General features: G+C 48.9%; 2 protein-coding genes across 2 annotated transcripts in view; both read left to right on the forward strand.

Annotated features, from left to right (window-relative positions):
• The window catches only part of LOC149371691 (acetylcholinesterase-like), a 24,652-nt gene extending 7,451 nt beyond the window's left edge, over positions 1 to 17,201 (forward strand). Inside the window, exons 3-7 of the mRNA XM_089565931.1 lie at positions 330 to 620; positions 2,855 to 3,056; positions 4,267 to 4,446; positions 8,944 to 9,233; positions 16,831 to 17,201. Of these exons, the coding sequence (XP_089422057.1) occupies positions 330 to 620; positions 2,855 to 3,056; positions 4,267 to 4,446; positions 8,944 to 9,233; positions 16,831 to 16,963 (1,096 nt within the window). The 3' untranslated portion in view covers positions 16,964 to 17,201. The remainder of the gene's footprint in view (positions 1 to 329; positions 621 to 2,854; positions 3,057 to 4,266; positions 4,447 to 8,943; positions 9,234 to 16,830) is intronic.
• The window catches only part of LOC149371692 (uncharacterized), a 137,689-nt gene continuing 120,830 nt past the window's right edge, over positions 4,308 to 21,166 (forward strand). The window contains exon 1 of the mRNA XM_089565933.1: positions 4,308 to 4,446. The gene's annotated coding sequence lies outside the window, so the exon portion shown is untranslated. The remainder of the gene's footprint in view (positions 4,447 to 21,166) is intronic.

Consider the following 21,166-nt stretch of genomic DNA (forward strand, 5'->3'; position numbering starts at 1 on the left):
GGGTTCACTTCCAAGCTTTATATTGGGACTCCAGGAGCATCCATGGAAGTCCTACCTATTGCAGGAGGCAGTACCGGAAATCTTCTCATGTCCAGGAAATTTGGAGCGCTAGAGATACATTAAGAACGACACAATATGGCTCAAAAGAAAACCCCCTGGGCTCCAAACTGTTGACAAAGGCTGTACATAGAACGCCCACTTTGGGGTCCACGCTTGGCTGGAATTTGCACTGGCGGAAAGTTGACCAGGGAAAGTCTTCTGTGTGCAGACTGAGGAGATATTACTGCCACTTCTCCGCCCATTGGGCTGCTTTCTTTTCAATGCCGCAGCTACCTGTCGGCCCTGGGCGACGTGGTGGTGGTGGTGCCCAACTACCGGCTGGGCGCTCTGGGCTTCCTGTACAGCGGTGGGCCCGAGGCGCCCGGCAACGCGGGCCTGCACGACCAGCTGCTCGCACTCGAGTGGACGCGCGCCCACATCGGCAGCTTCGCGGGGAACGGCTCCGACGTGGTCGTCATGGGTCACGACGCCGGAGCGGGATCCATCGGGCTGCATCTGTTCGGACAGTCGCAGCGCCTCACCACCAGGGCCATTCTCATGAGCGGAAGCCCCTTCGCCAGGTCTCCTTCTGAGCACTCAGATGCTCTCTAGATTTATCGATCGACTAATCAACCGCTTGAGTGCCCCCTTCTGAAGTGCCCAGATGTATTCTTGAGAAAGAGGCTTATTGTGGCTGTAGATGTCGATTTAGGAATACAAATAACAAACCTACATTCACTTACCAAGGCTTTGTGTCGAGAAAAAACAGCCTTACAGAGTTATCCGGCCGCGGCGGCTGAATTTCGATGGAGGTGAAATTCTAGAGGAACCGTGTGCTATGCAATGTCAGTGCACGTTAAACAACCCCAGGTGGTCGAAATTTCCGGAGCCCTCCACTACGGCGTCCCTCATAGCATGAGTCGCTTTGGGACGTTAAACCTTAATAAACCAAAACCAAAGGGGAAAAAATGAAAACTAGGTTTTTGAGGGAAGGAAATGGCTCACTAAATGGCCTCATATCTCGGTGGAGATCCGAAGAAGGGAGGTGCTATAATGGAGGGCTCCGGAATAATTTCGACCTGCCACGATGGCTCAGTGGTTAGGAAACTCGACTACTGAGCCCGAGTTCCCGGGTTCGAAGCCAGCAGCGCAGGCCGCGTTTCGATGGAGGCGGAAAGCAAAGCCGCCCGTCTGTGCGATGTCAGTAAACGTTAAAGATCCCCAGGCGCTCGAAATTAAAGGGAACCTGAATTGCTTTATGGAGAATTCGGCGAGACACAAGGATTAGAATGTATAAAGCGTGTAGGTTAAGCGCACCAAGTTGTTTTGCGTTAGCCTTTAAATTGATGACGAAATCGCCGATTAATGACAGGACGATCGGCAGGCTTCTTCTCATAGCATCGGAGGAATGCGTAGAAACTAGCCGATGACGTGACTGTTTGTGAAATGAAAATCTGTTTTGAGGAATGGAAGTGGCGAAGTAACTGTCTCACGCTTCTCGGTAGACACCGGAACCGCGCCGTAAGGAAGTGATAAATGAGGGAGTGAAAGAACAAAGGAAAAAAGAGGCGGCCTAGTGGAGGGCTACGGAATAATTTCGACCATCTAGGGATCATTTAATGTGCACTGACATCGCACAGCACACGGGCGCCTTTTTGCGTTTCGCCTCCATCGAAGCGCGGCCGTCATTTCAGATATCCGCTGCCTTCGCCTGCCGTGCGTAGCCGTCAAACAATGATTCGCGACCTTTGCCGCCTTCGGAGGCGTTCGTTTTCTTCCTCCCAATTTTTGCGTTGAAATTGTTGCGCCGCTGTGGAAACGTCTTCATCGAACTCCCTGCTAGCCGCTGCGGAGGTGCCTCAACGCCGCTGCGGTTTTATACAGCGACTGCGCCATCAATTTAAACGCTAGAGCAAGAGAGTGTGACCATGAGACGGAATACTTAGCCCTCAGCTTTCCCGCATTCGACCCTTTTAATCTCATCGAATTCTAAAGCGGGTTAAGCATTTAGCAGGGATGCTAATCATCCTGTCCACGTAAAAGCACCATTGCACACAAAAAAAATGGAGTAACGATCACATAGTGCATAGAGACAAGTGAGCGCGCCCAAGATTTTTGCAGAGTCACAGTCGAGGCATACGACGCGGCTCGACACTGCTTTCTGCAGGTCGCTGCAACTCGCCCCGGTGCGCTTCGTGCAGCGCTTATGGCACTGCGCAGTTCTAGCGAGACAATTGAGCGTCGCATTTGGGAATCCTTGGAGGATTATGTGCCTTGTCTACGACGCGGACCAAATGAATGCATCGTTTCCGAGAGACGCGCGCTCCGCACCTATTCGTGCCATTTCAAGAAACTCCATTAATTCGGAATTGGAGAAGGTGCATGCCTTACGATGACACACTGGAAGTCCGTTTTTCGAGCACGAGGAGGCCTCTTGGAGGCCCTTTTGAGCCCTACCAATCGCCTCAGAACCACAGGCTTCCTTCATCTGCTTCCTCAGTAGCTTAATTTGTCCGCTAAAGCCCTCCGACTGTGGCGCCCTTTCCGCGAGTCCGGCTGAAGCGGGATGAGGTACAGATCTCGGCAGGCCGGACCGAATCGAGTACCGTGCAGTTGGGCGCACGAGTTTGCGCGAGGTATGAACCAGAACTCTCTCAGCCTGTTCACCAAGTCTCCTGTAAAGGTGCGCTTTTTTCAGTACCAATGGTCGAGTAAATATACACCACATAGTCAACAGCGCTTCCTTACCCTCAGAGCTCAAAATCACTCCGCAAAAGGGCTTAGCTCTGACGTGGTCCTAAAACGGCGCTCGCAGGATGCGCGACAACGGGCGCGCCAACCTGGAGTGGCTCGCGCAGCGCGTGCATTGCGGCAGCGAGGCCGTCGCCAGCTGCCTGCGCAATGCCGACGCCGAGTCGCTGTACTGGCCCGACGCCTCGCTCGCGGTGCCTCGCTTCTCGCCCACATTCAGCGGGCTCCTGCCGGACTCGCCTTCGAAGCTGAGGCACCTCGTCCAAGTGAGTGTCTGTGGGCGGAACCTGCCCACGCAGTCTACCAGGCGCAATTTCGCTCTCTTCTCTGAATCAAAGCCTCCAGAAGCAGTAACGAAACGGAACCCTCTGGGAGCCTTCTCCGATTAGAAGCCCACTTACAGACGACAGTTGTGGTCTCCTCTCCCTCCCACTCTGAGGTTCCTGAGGGAATGATGTCGATGAACATGGTAAAAGGATGCAGAACGCCTTCCAGGTTCGACTTGCTCGAGCACATTACTCGAAATCAACTTCGGGAGTGTTAAATGGTTATCTACACACAAAAGATAAAATAAAGTAGAATGGAAGAACAACAAGGAGACATCGTGACAGAAGATCGCAGACAAAACAAGGACGAGGAAGGAATACGACCGCATGGTTGCCTTCCTTGTCCTTGTCTTGTCTGCGCCGTTTTGTCATGATGAACAAGCCCGTTAATCCGTTTTAGCAGACCGACCTGTAGAAACCAGTCCCTGGTTCCCCCAAAACAGCCTCTCTTAATCCCTGTGTCACCGCCCTCAGTGGTGGCAATAACCAAGCGAGTAAATTCCCAAACTCTAGATCTATCAAGGCTTGGGGAAAGGCCGACACAGCAAACCAAGCTTTGGGAAAGAAGGTGTCTTCCCCGTCCATACTATACCAGCAAATTCACTCTTCGCAAACTAAGTGAAACATCCTCGCTTTCCCACGCCTCAGCATGTTTCCCGTATTTGTTCGAATCTAGGCCGATAGTTTTCTTTTTTTAAAACACGATTTGAAGCTCTTAGGTCGAGTAACATTTGCGCTAACTTCTTCACAAAATGCATCACCCACAAGCAAACGTGTACAAGCGCGCAATAGATTAGCAAAGTGGCAGTCTGTATACAGATACCTGTGCAGCAAGCATAGGAGCGAAGCTGAGCAGCGATTTTTTAGAGGCGAGAGATCGCTTTCCTTTTCTTTTTTTTTCTTTTTTATCACACCGCATTGGGACCTATAGTCGTTGCAGATGAACCTGGCAGCTCTGTTTTGAATCGATTCTAATTTTGTGATCAGGTGGTTCTGGTGTGCGCATTAGTGCGCATCAGTGCGACGATAACTGGGAGAAAGGATTGATTCACCGTAGTTACTGAGGAGTCAGCCCAACTGCTGTGCAGGTAGGGCTGAGCCATAACAGACATTTCTGTGGCCGTCTCCATATTTCAATTACTGAACGCAGGTGACTGGCGTGAACGTCCTGCTCGGCCACGCGGAGGACGAGGCCCCGTCCATGGTGTCGTACCTGCGGAAGAAGGGCATCCTCCCCGGCGAGCTGCTCAATAGCTTCGCGCCCACCTTACTCCCGGAGCTGGGCTTCAGCAACGACAGCTCCATTGTCGTCGCCCGATACTACATGAACGTGAGCTCCGCTCTTTCACGCGTCGCTTGGAGACGGCTTTTCGGGGGCCTGATATGGGCAAGGCTTCTTGAATATTTCTCATACTGGGCCGGATCAACTTCAGGCTGCCGTTCAAATCCACAATTTGCTTGTCACGATAAACCGCAATTAGTCAGTTCGATCAAGAGTTCTTAACAACTGCTAGCCGCGTGCTGTTTTTCATTTCCAGCTAGACATCAGTTACAAGGGTCCATTTCATGCTTTATGCTAAGGTTTTATTTTTTTTTATTTATTCAATACTGCCAGCCTCCATTTCGTGGCCAAGGCAGGAGCGGTACAAGGATACATCGTACATCGCGACAAAACAAAGCAAGTACAAATGCAAATAAAGAAGCAAAAGGTAACACACAGGGTTTTATAGAAAGACAAAGAGCAAGATTAATGCACTCGGTTACCTAAAAATACAAAAGAAAGCAAACAAAAGAGCATGAATGAACACTGCGCTTAAAATGACGATATGACAGCAGATAAAGACTTCTGATCTGTCAAACGGACCACGTCACACGGAAGCCCGTTCCATTCCAATATCGTTCTTGGAAAAAAAAGAAAACTGATACGCTTTCGTTCGGCACCGTGGCACCATGATTGTCAAATTGTGTTTATTGCGCGTTGGTCGTGAAGTGTTGTATGCCATGTAAGTCTCAAAATGAATGTTTGTTAAGTTATTAACAATCCCATGCAACATTTTTAGACGGTGCAACTTGCGACGAGATTGAAGTGTCTGCATGTTCAGATTGCCTCAAAGATTAGTAACCGAAACGTACATTTACGACGTTCGTACATTTTGGAGTTCAGTAAACAAATAAAATTTGAGGGGTCTTAGCTTTGGTTAAGCCTGGTAGGTTGCGAAAGCAGGTGTTTTATACTGCATATGCAGCGCCTCTAGCGGGAGGAGCGCGGCGCGCCGTGCCGTTACCCGACGAGCCGAGTTGGCCTCTCGCTCCTGGTATGACGTCACGCTGTGACGTCACTAGGCGTGGTATGACATCAGGGGTCATTCTAAAGGTCAAACGTGCCAAGTGGCCGCCGCTACGCGAAAGGCCGTTCTTGGGAGTAGTATTGCTTTCGCAAAAACAGCCCTGACAAGCTAGAAACATTGCCGAGAAACGAAGCGCACACATATGAAAAAAAAGAAAGAATAATATCTATAACCGCTAAAAGCTCAGCCATGCTATTAACGTGCTGTTTCCGGCATCACAATTTTAAGTACTGGCCTTGGCGCTTCGGAAATTCTGCGACTGAATTCAAGTTAGCTGGTTGCACAATCACACAGGCGTTGGGGTCATGGAGATGCCCTCTCGCGAATCAATAGAAAACGCTTTGTGGTATGTCACGAGACTAGCGAAGGGGGTCCCGTCAAAATAAAGGGCTGCGCTTGTGGAGTTCACTCTTGTCACAGCAGGTAAACCACATCATAGTCTAACCGACTTCAGAGTCGTGTATCCCTGACAACAAAAATTTCCCTTGTAACGGCTTTCGCATTGCACTACAATCTCTCGAAAACCGAAGCATATACACAGACTTTCGTGTTTATCCGGCTGATTTAAAAAGTTTCTTCGCGCGAAATACTGGCTTAAACGAGAGAAAGTATCGCTCGCAAAGTAGCGCAATACGGTTTACGTTCTTCGAGAAGTGATGCGGCATTTGAATTTGGCTGTTTTTTTTTTTTTTGTAACAAGTGAAAAGCTGTTGTCGCGCCCGAAAGTACAGTTTTCGAAAAGGCTGGCTGAGCAGCCGAAACAAAGGGCAACGCCCGCCACCAGTTGTAGCAGCAACCGACGGCTTGGATGGATGGCTGGACAAGTAGCGCGGTTCCTTGAAAATGCCGTTTCGTCAGCTCGTTAAAAGAAATAAAAAAAAATAGATCTAAGCCTACCTGCTTACAACGCGTCAGCGGCTTGGCGATGCGAGAGCAATCCTTGCCAAAGCACCGATAGTGAGCGCATAACCCGAGGAATCGACGGGGTTGTTTCCAATCTTTGGAGTACGAGAAGTGAGCGATGGCCGATGTTATTTTCTGGATCTGGCTTAACACCCTCTAAACAAGAATTTGAGATCCTGGTAACCGAAATGGCACATTTACGCTTTCAGTGTCAGCCCAGAGGTCTTGATAACGTTGAGGACGGTGTCAAGGCTGGAAGGCCGGCGCGAAAATGACTACGGTATTGACAAGACAGGTCTACTTTTTGAGTCTGCAAAGCGGTGTCCATAAGCCTCAGAAATATCGCTAGAGCAGAGCGGATATCAAACGACGTAACTTTAAATTCGAACAACCCATCAAGTGTGATGAATGCAATCTTTTCTCGATGATCACTTTCGTCATCTGCAATCATTAAGGTCGATCGACGAAACGTATACGTGGCACTGTAGAGGAGATTGAGTGCGTCATATATTCATGGCAGCGGGTAAACGTCTTTCTTGGTTATGCTCTTTAGCCAGTGGTAGTCTACGAAAAAGCGTATTCTCCCGTCTTTCTTTTTCACTAATACGTACGACAGGCGCTGCTCACGGAGTGCGGGATGGCTGAATGACGTCGTCATCGATCATGTCATTTATTTGTCAGCTGTAGGTACGAATTGCGCACAGAAGACACACACACAGGAAAAAAACACGAGGGAGACTGAAAGAGCGCAAACTATCAACTGGTGTTTATTCGATTCAGTGCCGCTTTATAGGCAGTGTGCACACGTGCCTACAAAGAGGGGAAAGAGAGGATAAGGAGGCAAATCAAACCCTGCGCAACAATCCATCAAAAACGCTCCAAAAAATTATTTTCCGCGTTGTACAATGAAACGGAGGTGTCACTCACACAGTTATCACCTCTTGCCTTGATGTGGTATGCCTCTAGAAGTTCACGGGAAATTTGTCATTGCTCCTGCCAAGAATTCTGATATTATTTAGCAGTGGCTCACAACCGGTGCATGGAATGCAATGAGTAGGCAAATTTGCTCCTTCTATATTCTAAATTGAACGCTGATGCTCCCCTGCGCGTTCATTCACGCAGCGTCCTGTCTGGCCTACATACACGCGACCACACTTGAGCGGAATCACATATACAATGCCCGTGGCGCATTTGACAAATTGTGCCGCATGCTTTATCTCGCATGTTCTTCGTCGAGCGCCTTCCGCGCTGATCCTTGGGCACAACCCGGCGAGCTTGCGTGGCGCCGAAAACACCACAGGAACGCCATGCCTATTTGCCACTTTTTTATGTTGTGGGCCACCTTGTGCATATACGAGACGACCGTAGTCTTTCTTCGCGGCAATCGCTCCTCGTTGTTAGCGCGGTTTCCTTTTTATTGCGAAAATAATACTAGTTGCACTTTCAGCCCGTCGCGTAGCGAGGCCGATAGCTACCATATTAGCATATTGGATTGGATTGGATTGGATTGGATTGGATTGTACAACCGATGCACCACCACAAGTCTAACCACAAGCACCACCACCAGCTACACTACCAGCTGAACCATGGCGTAGCTACGGATATTGCTTTCGCAATTACCGGGCTTAACCAAGCTAAGCCACAGCAATTTTTGTTACCTTCCGAAGAAGGTTCTCGGCCACAGCTGAGATGACCTCGCAGGGGAAGCCGGCTGAAAGCAGCCTGTTTATCTGATTATGAAAGCTGGTGTGTATTGCATGCGGGCATGACTTCGTCAGAGAAGATTCCAGGCACGAGCTAACTATGGCTCTCTTAACTATCTTCGAATGGGCAGAATCATAGGGAAGAAGCCCTTTCTGCGCTCGCGGTGCGTAGTGCCAGCAGATGTGATGCAAATCAAACACTAAGTTGAGATCTAAAAATTGCAGCGAACCATGGGTCGGAAGTTCGCGCGTAAAATTCAAGCCCTTCCCCTAACGTTTAAAAAGAGTTAAAATGCTATCCACTGAATGAGTGGGGGTCAATGTTTTTTCTTTAGATAAAACAATTAGAAAATCGTCAACATATCTAATTGCCTTAAGTACACCCTGGTTACTAAACACATGGTTCAGGGATCGGTCAATAGCGGCTAAAAACATATTGCAAAGGGTCGGTGCGAGGCAGGATCCAATGCAAATGCCTTGTCGTTGAATGTAAAAGTCATCGTTAAAAGAAATAAAAGTTGCTTGCAAATAAAATTCTAGCAAGTAAATGAAGCTGTCTGCTGGCACACCGGCTGAGTTTCGAAAACTTTCACCATTCCTTTCGATACATTCTCTGACAGCAACAAACAATTCATTTCCAGCTTCATTTCCTTGCTAGAATTTTATTTGCAAGCCACTTTTAGAGGGTAGTATCCAACGAATGTCTTCCTCAGACGCCGTTAAAACGACGCCCGCCACGGCGAGGCGCAGGTTCCACCGCCTGCAGATTTGGCGCACAGAACTTTGAGGAAGCAGCTCTGCAAAAGGGACTGTAGAGTGGAAGGAGGCGCTGAAATGGCAAAATAGTAGAGCGAGCGCCCTCGCGCAGCCCAGAGCTCGGCGGGCAACTGGGCGGGCGACCTGCTCATGGACGTGCTGGTGGTGTGCCCTGTGCGCCACTTCGCCGACTACCTGGACGAAGCGGGCAACAGCGTGCACCGCTACCTGCTGCTCAAGCGGAGGCACAATGCATCGGCGGCCGACGACGGCGAAGACAGCGCGCCCCGGCTTTACGCGCTGGGTCTGGTGTTCGGGGAACCTCTGCGGCACCCCGACGGCGACGCCGAGGAGCAGGCGCTCAGCCGCCGCATGATCGCACTCTGGACGGAGTTCGCCAAGAGAGGGTCAGTAGGGCTGACTGGGATGAAACCAGACGAAGGGTTTCTTGTCTAGCGTAGAAACTCGGTTGCTTGACGCTTCACTGTGCTCGGAATTGTAGCGCAGCAGCAGACAAGGGATGGAGACGAAACTTTGGACCCCGTTGTTGACATCCCTTCTCTGTGCCCTGATCGCTACGCCACTCGCTGCTCTCTCTCTGCTGTGGCATGCCAAGGAAATGAGCAAGCAAGGCCACAGGTCAAGTGGAGTTACGAGCTGAGAAATTTGCTGGAATAACGTGGCTGTGGCTAAAGGAAAACTGGACCTTACTGCAGGGAGCGTCCTGCAGTGGAGTCAACTCGGCTGATGATGATGATGGCGATAATGGGTAGTGATGGTATGCTGGTATTGTTAGGCAGCAGCGAAGCAAATGCATAAAAGCGCCTGCCGGCAGCGTATATGGCGATACTATTCGGCTGGCAAAACTGGCAAGCACGATGTTGCGATGGATCGGGCTTTGACTGAGTGGGGGAGATGAGGAGGGACTCATATACGAGATTAAACACATTTAGGCCCGCGGCCTTGATAATACGCCCTTGTGCCGCACTCGCGAAGAATGCAGAGAGAAAAGTTCGAGAGGAGTTAGATGGCGCTTTCTTTTCTTGACATGGGAGCAGCGTTATACGTTGCCAGGCGTAGAAAAGGCACTGCTGCCGCTAACTGATGGAAGCCGATTGAACAGCGCTGACAGACAGCACGCACACACGCGCTGTTCCTTTCTTCCGTCCTGTCTGTTAGCGCTGCTCAATCGGCTTTCATCAACATGCGCCAACCGCCGTTAATACCAGAAAAGCAGCAGCAATGCCACCTCAGTATTGGCGCTTCCAACAATCCTTTTCCGTATGAGATGCATTACCAGAATATAGGGTGAACACGGTAGGCCATGGGCAGCTAGCGCTCATGCGCAATATTTTCAGGCATTTGCCGTGGCCCTTAACCAGCGCAAATTAAGACACATGACATGACTCTGAGAGAACACATTAATTTTCCAAGCCTGGTCCGAGTCGCCGTCTCGAGCCGGAGAGTCTAACCCCATATCGCCCAGCAAGTGGGCGATGTGAGCAACGAGTGCTGGATTGGTCGGAGAGCAACTGCGGGAGGAGCAGCCCAGTTCTCCCGAGAATGGGGCACCTTGGTGGGTAGTAATCTGCGTTGTAGACGCAGGTAATTTGATTCTTTGAATCAGTGTGTCCAAGCAGTAGCCATCATGTACCTTCTTATGAAGGTTGTCCTGGGAATCAAACCTCGCAACTCGACACCCTCAGAACGATCTGAATATTATAAATGTTTGATTGTGTTTAAGAAGGCGTGAAGTGACTGCTTGGAGCACTTTGACATCTAAGGAGTATCAGTTCTGTTAACTTGAAGTTCTTGTTTCGAGAAAAACTTCTCGAAGGTAGTTTTCTAGACAACTGATTTAATAAATTTGGGAGAATACCGTCTCGCGCAAGGACTTCTCTCACTTCTCGAACAATAAAGCCGGCCCCTGGTACGAGTTCAATAAGTTCTGCCTCCAGAAAAAAAAATAAACACGTTTCAAACTTTTACCTCAATATTACAAGTTTCGATTCTATAGCCCAAGACTTGCTCGATGCCCCTGTAGTAGGATACAAATTAAGAAAACAGCAGTCGGCAGCACTGGCCCCGGTCCGCGCTGTCCTTTAATACTTCGCTGATCATTTATAACTGTGAACAAAATCAGCTTTTTGGTTTGGTTTAGTTTATTGGGGTGTAACGTCCCGAAGCAACTCAGGCTATGAGGGACGCCGTAGTGAAGGGCTCCGGAAATTTCGACCGCCTGGGGTTCTTTAACGTGCACTGACATAGCACAGCACACGGGCCTCTAGAATTTCTCCTCCTTCGAAATTCAGCCGCCGCGGCCGGGTTCGAACCCGCGTCTTTCGGGCCAGCAGCCGAGCGCCGTAATCCCTGAGCCACCACCGCGGGGCAAAATCAGCTTTTTGATATTTGACTCTATCAAACAAGGTGAAGGCATGTCTTCAGCTTATAATTTTGTCCTGTGATTAGCTTCTTATTCAGGTAACAAGAAAAACTCTTAACAACGCTTTACTTCTCACCACGGAGGAATTCTATTCGGAGGTCCTGAACGTGGGCAGAGCTTCAGTGCCAACCTGAGTTACAGTACAGGATTTTATTCTAGTGGTGCAACGGATGTCGCTCTGAAGTGGCAAAAGACAGCGAGTGGGTAGTTAGAAAGAGGTGCGTGCGAGCTACTGCGCAAGCACGACGGAAGAGGCTTGCTGGAATGACAGACGTGGGAGTGTGAGTGGAGAATTGGTGTCGAACTTAGGCACAGAATGTTTGGCAGTGGTTATTCCAACGTCACCCTTCGTCTTCCAACACCGAACGTCGCAAGACTGGAAACTCGGGCTGCGGCATGTAAATAAGTAGCGCTAAGGTGGCGGCCCGAATACGGCGAGAGACGACGAAGAAAGCCCCCCCCCCCCCCCCCCCACGTTTCTTATTACTTTCTTTGTCGGACATGCGTGTCTGGAGTTGACAAGCGCTTCCTATTCGCGAACGCGCGCCAACAAGCCCCCTATTTACACGAAACCCTGCTCTGAATTCAGTTTGCAAACGCTCGGCGGATTCTGACAAGGAAAGGGAAAAAAAAGGAGGCGAGGATGGCAACCCTGTACCCCACCTCTGCGCACCGCAGTCAGGGTCGGAGCCGAATTCCACGCGAGACCCGCCCTCGGAAGAAATGGGGATTTTTTTTCTTGTTATCCGCGCCCCGTGGCTTTTGCGGAAGACACCTCAACGCGCATGCCAGCCTGCCGTGTTGCGAAGCGTACACAAACGTGAATAGATTCTCTGAGGAGCGAAAGGCCTGGCGATGATACAGATTAACTACGACTCGCAGTTCTGCATTTTGAACAAGATATGCGCTGCCGTTTTTGCTTAACTTTGCTACTGCGAATAGACGCGAGCCGACATTGTGTGCTTTGCAGCGTCTCTCCATGTTTTCTCTTTCTTTACGTTATTCAGAGTAAACCGTGTCGCGGTCGGCGTAATATTTAGAAACGTAAAACTCCAATGCTTACATGTTGACCATTCAGAATACTCTTCAGGTCCGTGTGGCAGTCTGCACGTGCGTGTGAGGGAGGATGTAGGCGGTGGATCGCGAGGATCCTTTCCACAAACGAAGCAGCTATACAAGGTGCGTCACCTAAAGCATTACACAGATTTTAAAGCAGGCATTTTTTAGGTAATTTGGTTTGGTTTATGCTGTGAGGGACGCCGTAGTGAAGGGCTCCGGAAATTTCGACCACCTGGGTTTCTTGCGTGCTCTGATATCGCACAGCACACGGGCCTCTAGAATTTCGCCTTCATCGAAATTCGGCCGCCGCGGTCGGGAGCGAATCCACGTCTTTCGGGTCAGCAGCCGAGCGCCATAACCACTGAGCCACCGCGGCTGGGCTTTTTCAGGCATAGCATTGTAAGCGGTTCATTCCATCAGAATACAGCCAAGACATGTTCACTAGCAGGCTGGTTAACTAAAATTGAATAGTTAACTTTTAACTATTACTGTTAGGCTCCTTAACTACTTAGAGGCTGTAGTTGTGGTTAGGGGCGATTTACTGGTAGTAAAAAAAATGAAAATTGAAGGAACAGATGTTGCTAGCCGCGGCATCTGCCATCGAAACCTGAAGCACCTGAGCTGCGGCTAGCGGGAATAAGAGGACTGGGAGAGGACAGGGAAAAGGAAAAAAGGGGGGAGCGATAGCAAGAAAGGATAGGGGTAGGGCGGTAATATACACTATGTACAAATACAGGACATTAAAATCGAAATAAACGTGGTGTGCTGCGCCGCGCAAGATTGTCGAGAGTACGCGGTGCGTGGGCGTGCAAATTGCGTGGTGGAGGGGGAGCGGCCGGCTGCGGCCCCTGTAATGAGCAGCCCACCTAACGTTTGTTAGGGACGGCCCCTTAAGGACCGATCCCCTCACTCCGTGTACATATTTTATATATAAAGTTTTTCAGTGAGTCAGTCAGCCCACGCGATGACTTTCAGGCCGGCACAGATGCGTTGCCCTGGGCCAGTGAGGGCATCGCGCGGGGCCATTGTTGCTGGGGGAGCATCAGAGCACGCGCAGACTCACTTGGTCGTCGCAGGTCGGACACTCAAGGGCTGTAGCCCACTAATATCCATACCAGTTTTTAGAATTCCGAAAAAACGCGCTTACCCTCGGCGGTGCGGTCTAACAAATTTTGGCTATTTCTAAGAGTTGCCTGCACTGGAAAGGTTGCTTCGCCTGCAAGCTTCTCGAAAGGGCATGTATTTTGGCGTGATGTATCCAAAATTTGTTGAGCCACAGCGCTGATGGTAACCGCGTTTTAGAAACTATACAAACTGATTTGGATACTAAGCACCGTGAGCTATACAGACATGCCAGTAATTAAGGAACCTAACTGTAATATTTAAAAAGTTCACTATTCAATATCTGATATAGTTAGCACATCTTAGCTGAATTCTGATGCACACCACTGACAATGCTATTCCAAAAAAGCCGCTATCCTAACTCAAAAAGCCTACTTTTAAAAATTGTGAAGTCTTAGAAGAAACGCCCTGTACATTTAGCACACAGTTTCTTCTGCAAGAGTATGTATTAAATGCGACACGGGCTACGACGGGGTTTTCAATGTCGGACATGGAATTGAAAGGACTCGTCTTCAAGTGGCCGGCATCGCCATAAACTGAGGGAGTTCTCATATAAAGGGCTTGTGGTTGCGCCACTTGAGATTGCCGAGGGTGTGTGCCTGAGCCAGAGTGAAAGCTAACCAAGTTGAAACAAGCCTTTTTCTTCCGCACATCGAAATGCAGTCTACCTGACACGAAGGCAGAGCTTTCTCCCGCTGCAAACCCCTAGCCCAAAAGTTAAAAGCGTGGCACATTGTCTCCTGACTTCACTTACAACGCCCGCGGTGACTAAGTGGTTATGGTGCTCGGCTGCTGACCGGGAAAACGCGGGCTCGATCCCAGCCTCTGCGGTCGAATTTCGATGGTGGCGAAATTCTAGGGGCCAGTGTACTGCGCGATGTCTGTGCACGTTGAAGAACCCCAGGTGGTCGAAATTCTGGGTGACTTCCAATACGGTGTCCCTCATAGCCTGACACCCCCATAAACCGCGTGCACACACACGCGCACACAGGCACACACACGCACAGACGAGTGCGCACAAGGCGTATTGCCGCAGGCGCATTAAAAACGAAGCCAGCGTACACACGCAGTGGGAAAAGTCCAAACAGCCTCCTCGACATGCGTCTCTTCCTTTGCAGCCACATTTTGTCAGAAACTTTCTCAATAGCACCCGCCGCGGTGGCTCAGTGGCAAGGGCGTCCGCAGAATTTTTTGCAGGGGGGGGGCCCCATTGGTTGTTGGCGCCGGAGGGGGGGGGGGGGGGGGGGGGGGGGGGGGGGGGGGGGGACATGTTCGTAGCAAAAAGGCACTATTTGCGGTATGAATTTATTTATTTATATATAAATAAAAAATAAGTGAAATACAAACATGAAATAAAAATTACAAACAGCAAATTAAAGTGTGGCTAGGAGAGATACATTGCTGTTTATCAACGAAGAAACAATTAAAATTAATAAAAAATCCAAAAATATACTGTCACTTCGTGGAGAAGAGTGCTCAGTATTGCTGCATACGGGTTCTCGACTCACCCGGATTGATGACCAGCACACAGCACAATATGGTCACAAACACGCAACTACAGTCACTCAGTCAGTCTTCCTTGAACAGCAACTGTAGACTCCACGGATTTTTCTGGGCGAATTGCGTGATTACACGGGTGATAAATTCATTTCTGTGCTTCATTACACGCTCTCGGTGCACACTCGTCACACACATTGATTGGAAAAACGGTTGAACGCGCACGTTGAAAACAAAAGATGTCTATACATACAACGAAAACTTATTTACAAGATAAATGCACGCTCGCAGCTTCATACACCTCGCTCCATCTTGCTCGCGCATCCGCACAGTCGAGCAACCGCACGCACACTGCTTGCCGCTCGTAGTTTTCTCGTCCACTGTCTTGGTTGTTCTCAGCTTCGTTGACAAACGGCCACTAAAAACACCGAAGCACAAATACAGAGGCGCGCACACGTGCAAGGGCTTACTTCCGTGCGACTTCCAAGGGGAAGGGACACTCGCCACTCCGGTAGGAAAATTTGTTTTGTGTGTTTTTATGGGGTTCAGAGCCCCAAAACGACTCAGGTTATGAGGAACGGAGTAGTACAGAGCTCCGGATAATGTCGACCACCAGGGTCTCTTTACCGGGCACTGACCTCGCACAGTACACGGGCGCTGTTGTCATTTGAGGCCCAGCCAGAGGTGACAGGCGAGCCAGGCAGGCGCCATCGGGCTGCGTTGACCAAAGGCGCTGGTTTTCGGAGAAGACGCAAGGGACGCTGGTGTGGGGGCGCCTCTGGAGACTGCGTCGCCGTGAACAAAAGATGCTAATCTCCTTTGCCGAAGATTCTGATAGCGGCGCTTCTACCGCACTGCGCTCTCCCGTGGATCGGAGGCACAGCGAGCGGCGGCGGCGCCAACTGATCGCCCGCTTGCCCATGAGCAGCCCGACAAAGCGGGGGTGGACACGGCTGATTTGTCTTTCCCTCCTGAAGAATTCATCGGTGGCCGGCATAACGAAGGCGAAAACAAGATGCACTGTGCACTGTCTGCCTCCGTGTCGCTATCTGTCTAGAGATCAAAGAAACAGGCACCCATTTCAAGACGGCTTGAAACACATGCTCGCCGGTGCCGCTGTATGTCTGCAACAGGTCGGCCTTCAACAGAGCTAACGATGGCGTGGTTTGAAAACGGCATAAAGACGCGTGCCCGGACGCGGCATTTCGCAGATGTGACCCAAAGCGTGGAAGCGGAGCTGCTTTTACCCTTTTGGCTGAGCCCACCACGGCCCCTGGCGTGCGGCCATCACTCACGGTTCGAGGGAGTGATTTTCCAGGGGGGTGCAGCCGCCCCCCCTTGCCCCCCCCTCCGGACGCCCATGCTCAGTGGTTACGGCGCTCGGCTGCTGACCCGAAAGACGCGGGTTCGATCCCGGCCGCGGCGGCTGAATTTCGATGCAGGCGAAATTCTAGAGGCCCGTGTGCTGTGCGATGTCAGTGCACGTTAAAGAACCCCAGGTGGTCGAAATTTCCGGAGTCCTTCACTACGGCGTCCCTCATAGTCTGAGTTGCTTCGGGACGTTAAACCCCTATAAACCAAACCAAACCATCAAGAGCAAGCGCCATCGTCGTGTAGTATGTCAGGGCAGGAAACTCCAGCTCTCACCTTGATGGCCAACTAATCCACATGAGGCGACCATAAAGAACCATTTGTGCCATGGATATGAAAACTCAGGGGAGGCACTGCAGGACAGCTTCCACTCTCTCTCACTCGCGCCGACAGAGGGCGAAAAGTCAAGGAATGACTTCCTTCACTTCACCGCGTTCTCCTGCTGGAGGAGCAGGCGGCTGCGAACCGAAACTATGCTTTTGCACCAGCCCGTATGTATTGATTCAATGCAGGACCATTACGACCGACGTTGGGGAGAGCATCTTCAACTACACCATAGCGATTTCAAGCCCTTCGAAGACCGATGGGAGCACGTTTCAGTTCCGGAAGAGCCAATGCGACTTCCTGAAGAACCACTACCTGTGAACGTTCTCCTTGTTACGATAATTTTCTCGATTTACTACGTCCTTTCAGAATACGGCCTACGTGTTACCACGCAGGTGTTGTCATTTTTTTTAAACGAAACTTACTTGTGTAGCGAATTGGGCTTGTTGGTCAACGTCCATACCGATACATCAATTTATCCTTGCATGCAACTGATTGCAGATAGTTCTTGTTTTCCTCCGCTACCTTGTCGATATCATCAGTGCAGTGTAGATTTACTTGAGAAAGCATTTAAACATGCTGTTTACTTGAAGCTCTGTGTATAGATGCGTAGCTAGACCACCTATTAAATGTAATGAGCCTCTGTCGTGTATACCAACATCGCTTGTAAGACTTTTGGGATATGCAGAATTGGCTAGGATATTCGTTTGATCAAATGTCTACCATTTTGAAAACTATATAACGCGAAGAGATTTTCAATGGCAGGATGATATGTTAGTAAAGGATGGCGGCGAAATTCTCAATCAGCGCGCACAACCTGTGTGGCCACTTCAGAGGCAGAAACAGAGCAAGTTAGGAAGATTATTTGATGTTTCTGAAAACAGAGTGAAGGTTATTAGATATTAATGCCAGCACTTGTAGTCGTCACTTATAATGCTCTGTGTCATATCAGTTAAACCACGGCTTTATTTGTCTACGCTCATGTCTGTTCCATTAAACATTTCCTTTTAGATGTATCCTGTACTTCACTTGGATCAGCCTGCGTGAACACTTTCTGCATTATCTAGGAACATTTTGCATGAAGCAGCAAACATCCAAAACAAAAGTGACATGAGGGTGGCTGCATCAGCAATGGTGTCCTAGGTTGACAACCTTTAGTGCGATACCCAAAAGCAGCGGCTGCGGTTAGCCGGCAGTGGAATTTCACAAGGCCCACGTAATAAGGTTATCGCCCACGTTAAATAAACATGGGTGGTCGAACTTTGACATATACGCAAGGAGTTCCACATAGCTGCTTCATTTTGTTTTGAGGAGGAGGAGGAGGAATTAAGAATTTGTGAGCGTTAGACTCCTGAAGACAGAGCACACTTGTTTACCGCATATATGTCCAAAAACAAAATTTCTTCAGAGAAAAAATCTGTGCTCTTTGCTTGTGAAACAACTGTCAATATACAATCAACCTGCAGCGAAAAATTATGAAAAACGACGCAAGGGATCAGGCCTCACTAGAACCGCTTACATAAACTGTTCATTTAAATTCACATAGAGGAAGAAACACCACTAAATTTTAATGAGGCATTCAACACCTTAAAAGGCAGTTATACAAAGAAATCACTAAATTTTATGGGGACATTAGGTTGCCGCGGATATGGCACACTACTGCTGACCCGAAAGACGCTGGTTCGATTCCGGTAGCGGCGGTCGAATTTCGATGGAGGCGAAATTCTCGAGGCCCATGTGCTGTGCGATGTCAGTGCACGTTAAAGAATCCCAGGTGGTGGAAATTTCCGGAGCCCTTCACTACGGCATCCCTCATAGCCTTAGTCGCTTCGGGAAATTAAATCTCCATAAACCATAAACCATGGCTTAAACGGGCGGCGACACAAACTTTTCTAAATGTCATTGGGACATGACCCAATACCTTAAGCAGGGGTGATACGACTCAAATGTTCTAAATTTCATTGGAACAGACAATCATTCAGCACTTTAAGGGGTGATAGGGAGAAATAGCACTATATTACAACAGACATTCATTGAGCACCTCAAGCACGCTGTATACAGAAAAAGTGCACTAAAGTTCAATGGATATTCATTCAACACCTTAAGCAGGCGGTATACGGAGAAATTGCACTAAATTTCATTGGGACATTCATTCAACATCATAAGCGCGTGCTGATATGGAGAAACTGCTCGAAATTTCATTGGGACAGAGAAAATAATCTGTGCCAAATTTCAATGCAAGGTTCATTTATAATCTTAACCGGGCGGTGATATGGAGAAACTGCACTAAATTACAATGGACATTCATTCAACACCCTAAGCTTATGATGATAAGAAGCAGCTGCTCTAAATTTCAATCCAAATTAATTCAACACCTTAAACTGGCGACAATGCGGAGACTCTTAATTAAATTTCAATGGGAGATTCATTCAACACCTTAAGCGGGTGGTGGTACCGAGAACCAGTACTTAACACGTCCAGCGGGCGGTGATATAGAGAAATTGTACTAAATTTGAATGGGATATTCATCCAACACATTAAGCCGGCGGTGGTACGGAGAAACTGCACTAAATTGGAATGGACATTCATTCAACACCTTAACCGGGTCGTGATACGAAACAACTGCTCTAAATTTCAATGGAAATTAATTCAACACCTTAAACGACCGTGATAAGGAAACTGTACTAAATTTTAATGGGAGATTCAACACTTAAAGCAGGTGGTGGTACGGAGAAGCACTATTTAAGACCTGAAGCGGGCGGTGATATGGAGAAAATGTACTAAACTTCAATGGGATATTCATCCAACACCTTAAGCCGGCGGTGATACGAAGAAACTGACTAAATTGCAACGGACATTCATTTAATACCTTAACCGGGTCGTGATACGAAACAACTGCTCTAAATTTCGATGGAAATTAATTCAACACCTTAAACGGCAGGTGATAGGAAAATTGTACTAAATTTCAATAGGAGATTCATTAAACACCTTAAGCTGGTTGTGGTACGGAGAAACAGTACTTAACACCTCAAGCGGGCGGTAATATAGAGAAACTGTACTAAACTTCAATCGGACATTCATTCAACACCTTAAGCAGGGGTAAACAAAAACTTCACTAAATTTCATTGGGCATTCCTTTAGCATCTTAAGCGCGTGATGATACGAAAAACTGCTCGAAATTTTATTGGGACTGAGAGAAAAGAATAAATTCTAAATTTTAATAGGTAAACTACCGGTTATTACGGCCCTTCTGAGCAGATCACTTCCGCTGTGTGACTGCGAGCCAACGGCTGCAAGCGTGGTTGGGATCTACGAGCTCATGCTTCAAGGGGATCAACCATGGCTGGTCTAGTGCGCATCAACGGCGTTCAGTCATCCTGACCTAAAAACTTTGGCTCGTGTCCGATCGTCGAGGTTCCCTATGTTCCGCAAGTGGGGCCACATGGCGCTGTCTCGACACCAGTTACGTCGCATCACGTCACCCAGCAGTCCCTTATAAAGACAGTAAAATGACGGCATTCACCAGCGGGCAGGCCAGCAGCAATATCGGCAACAAGTTCATCACTCATTTCTGCCTCACTCTAAAGGCTTACTTAGTAAGACCGTTCCCACTTATTGCTAGCGTAGCGATGGCCGGTTTCTGTTGTTGCTGGCGTGCTCACTGCGCGTTATTAGGCTAAGAGACTACGTTCGCCAAAATGCATCAACATACTGCTTTCGAGTGACATCGAGACAAACTCGAGTCCCACAGAGAAAGCGAGTTAGTGTCAGAACTGCTCGATGGCAAAAAAAAAAAAAAACTCAAGAACTGTGGGAGAAGGACCAGCTTCCGTCGGCATGGAAACACGCGCACATCATCCCTATACCTAACGCAGGAAAGCCTCCGCCTATAGAAAGCCTCCGTCCAATCTCCCTCACTTCTTGCCCGGGAAAGCTCCATGAACGAGTGATCTTCCTGAGGCTTCAAAATTACATAGACGAAAGCAACCTATTTCCTTCATGCATGCTGGGCTTCCGCAAGGAACTCTGCACACAAGATGCCTAGCAGAGGTGATAAATATTATCCTTAAATACAGCGAAATCCTTCCCCTCGCTGTAGACTTCACAGGAGCAAACGACAATATCGGCCACCACACCATACTACAAGAATTAAACAATATCAACTGCGGGGAGAAAATATTCGAAGGCCTTCCTCTCGAATCGCGCATTTGCCATAAAAATTGGAGAGCTCCGATTACCCACGGTACCCGTGCCCAACAAAGGCATGCCGCAGGGCTCTGTGGTCTCTCCAGCGCTGTTCAACATAGGAATGGTCAACTTAGCCCAAAAACTCTTAACCTGCGAAAATATCGGCTTCACCTTCTACGCGATGGCATCACCATATGGGTTACACAGGGACTTGGCGCAGGAGGATGAAGCTGTGCAAGCAGCAATAGGTATGGTCGAAGAATTCGCCAATAGACCGGCCTTCAATGCTCCCAGGAGGAGAAATCCGAACTTATCAGGCTACACAAAAAAAGTTAA

This window comes from Amblyomma mixtum, chromosome 1 (genome assembly GCF_055824585.1).
Source record: "Amblyomma mixtum isolate Tamu chromosome 1, ASM5582458v1, whole genome shotgun sequence".
NCBI lineage: Eukaryota > Metazoa > Arthropoda > Arachnida > Ixodida > Ixodidae > Amblyomma > Amblyomma mixtum.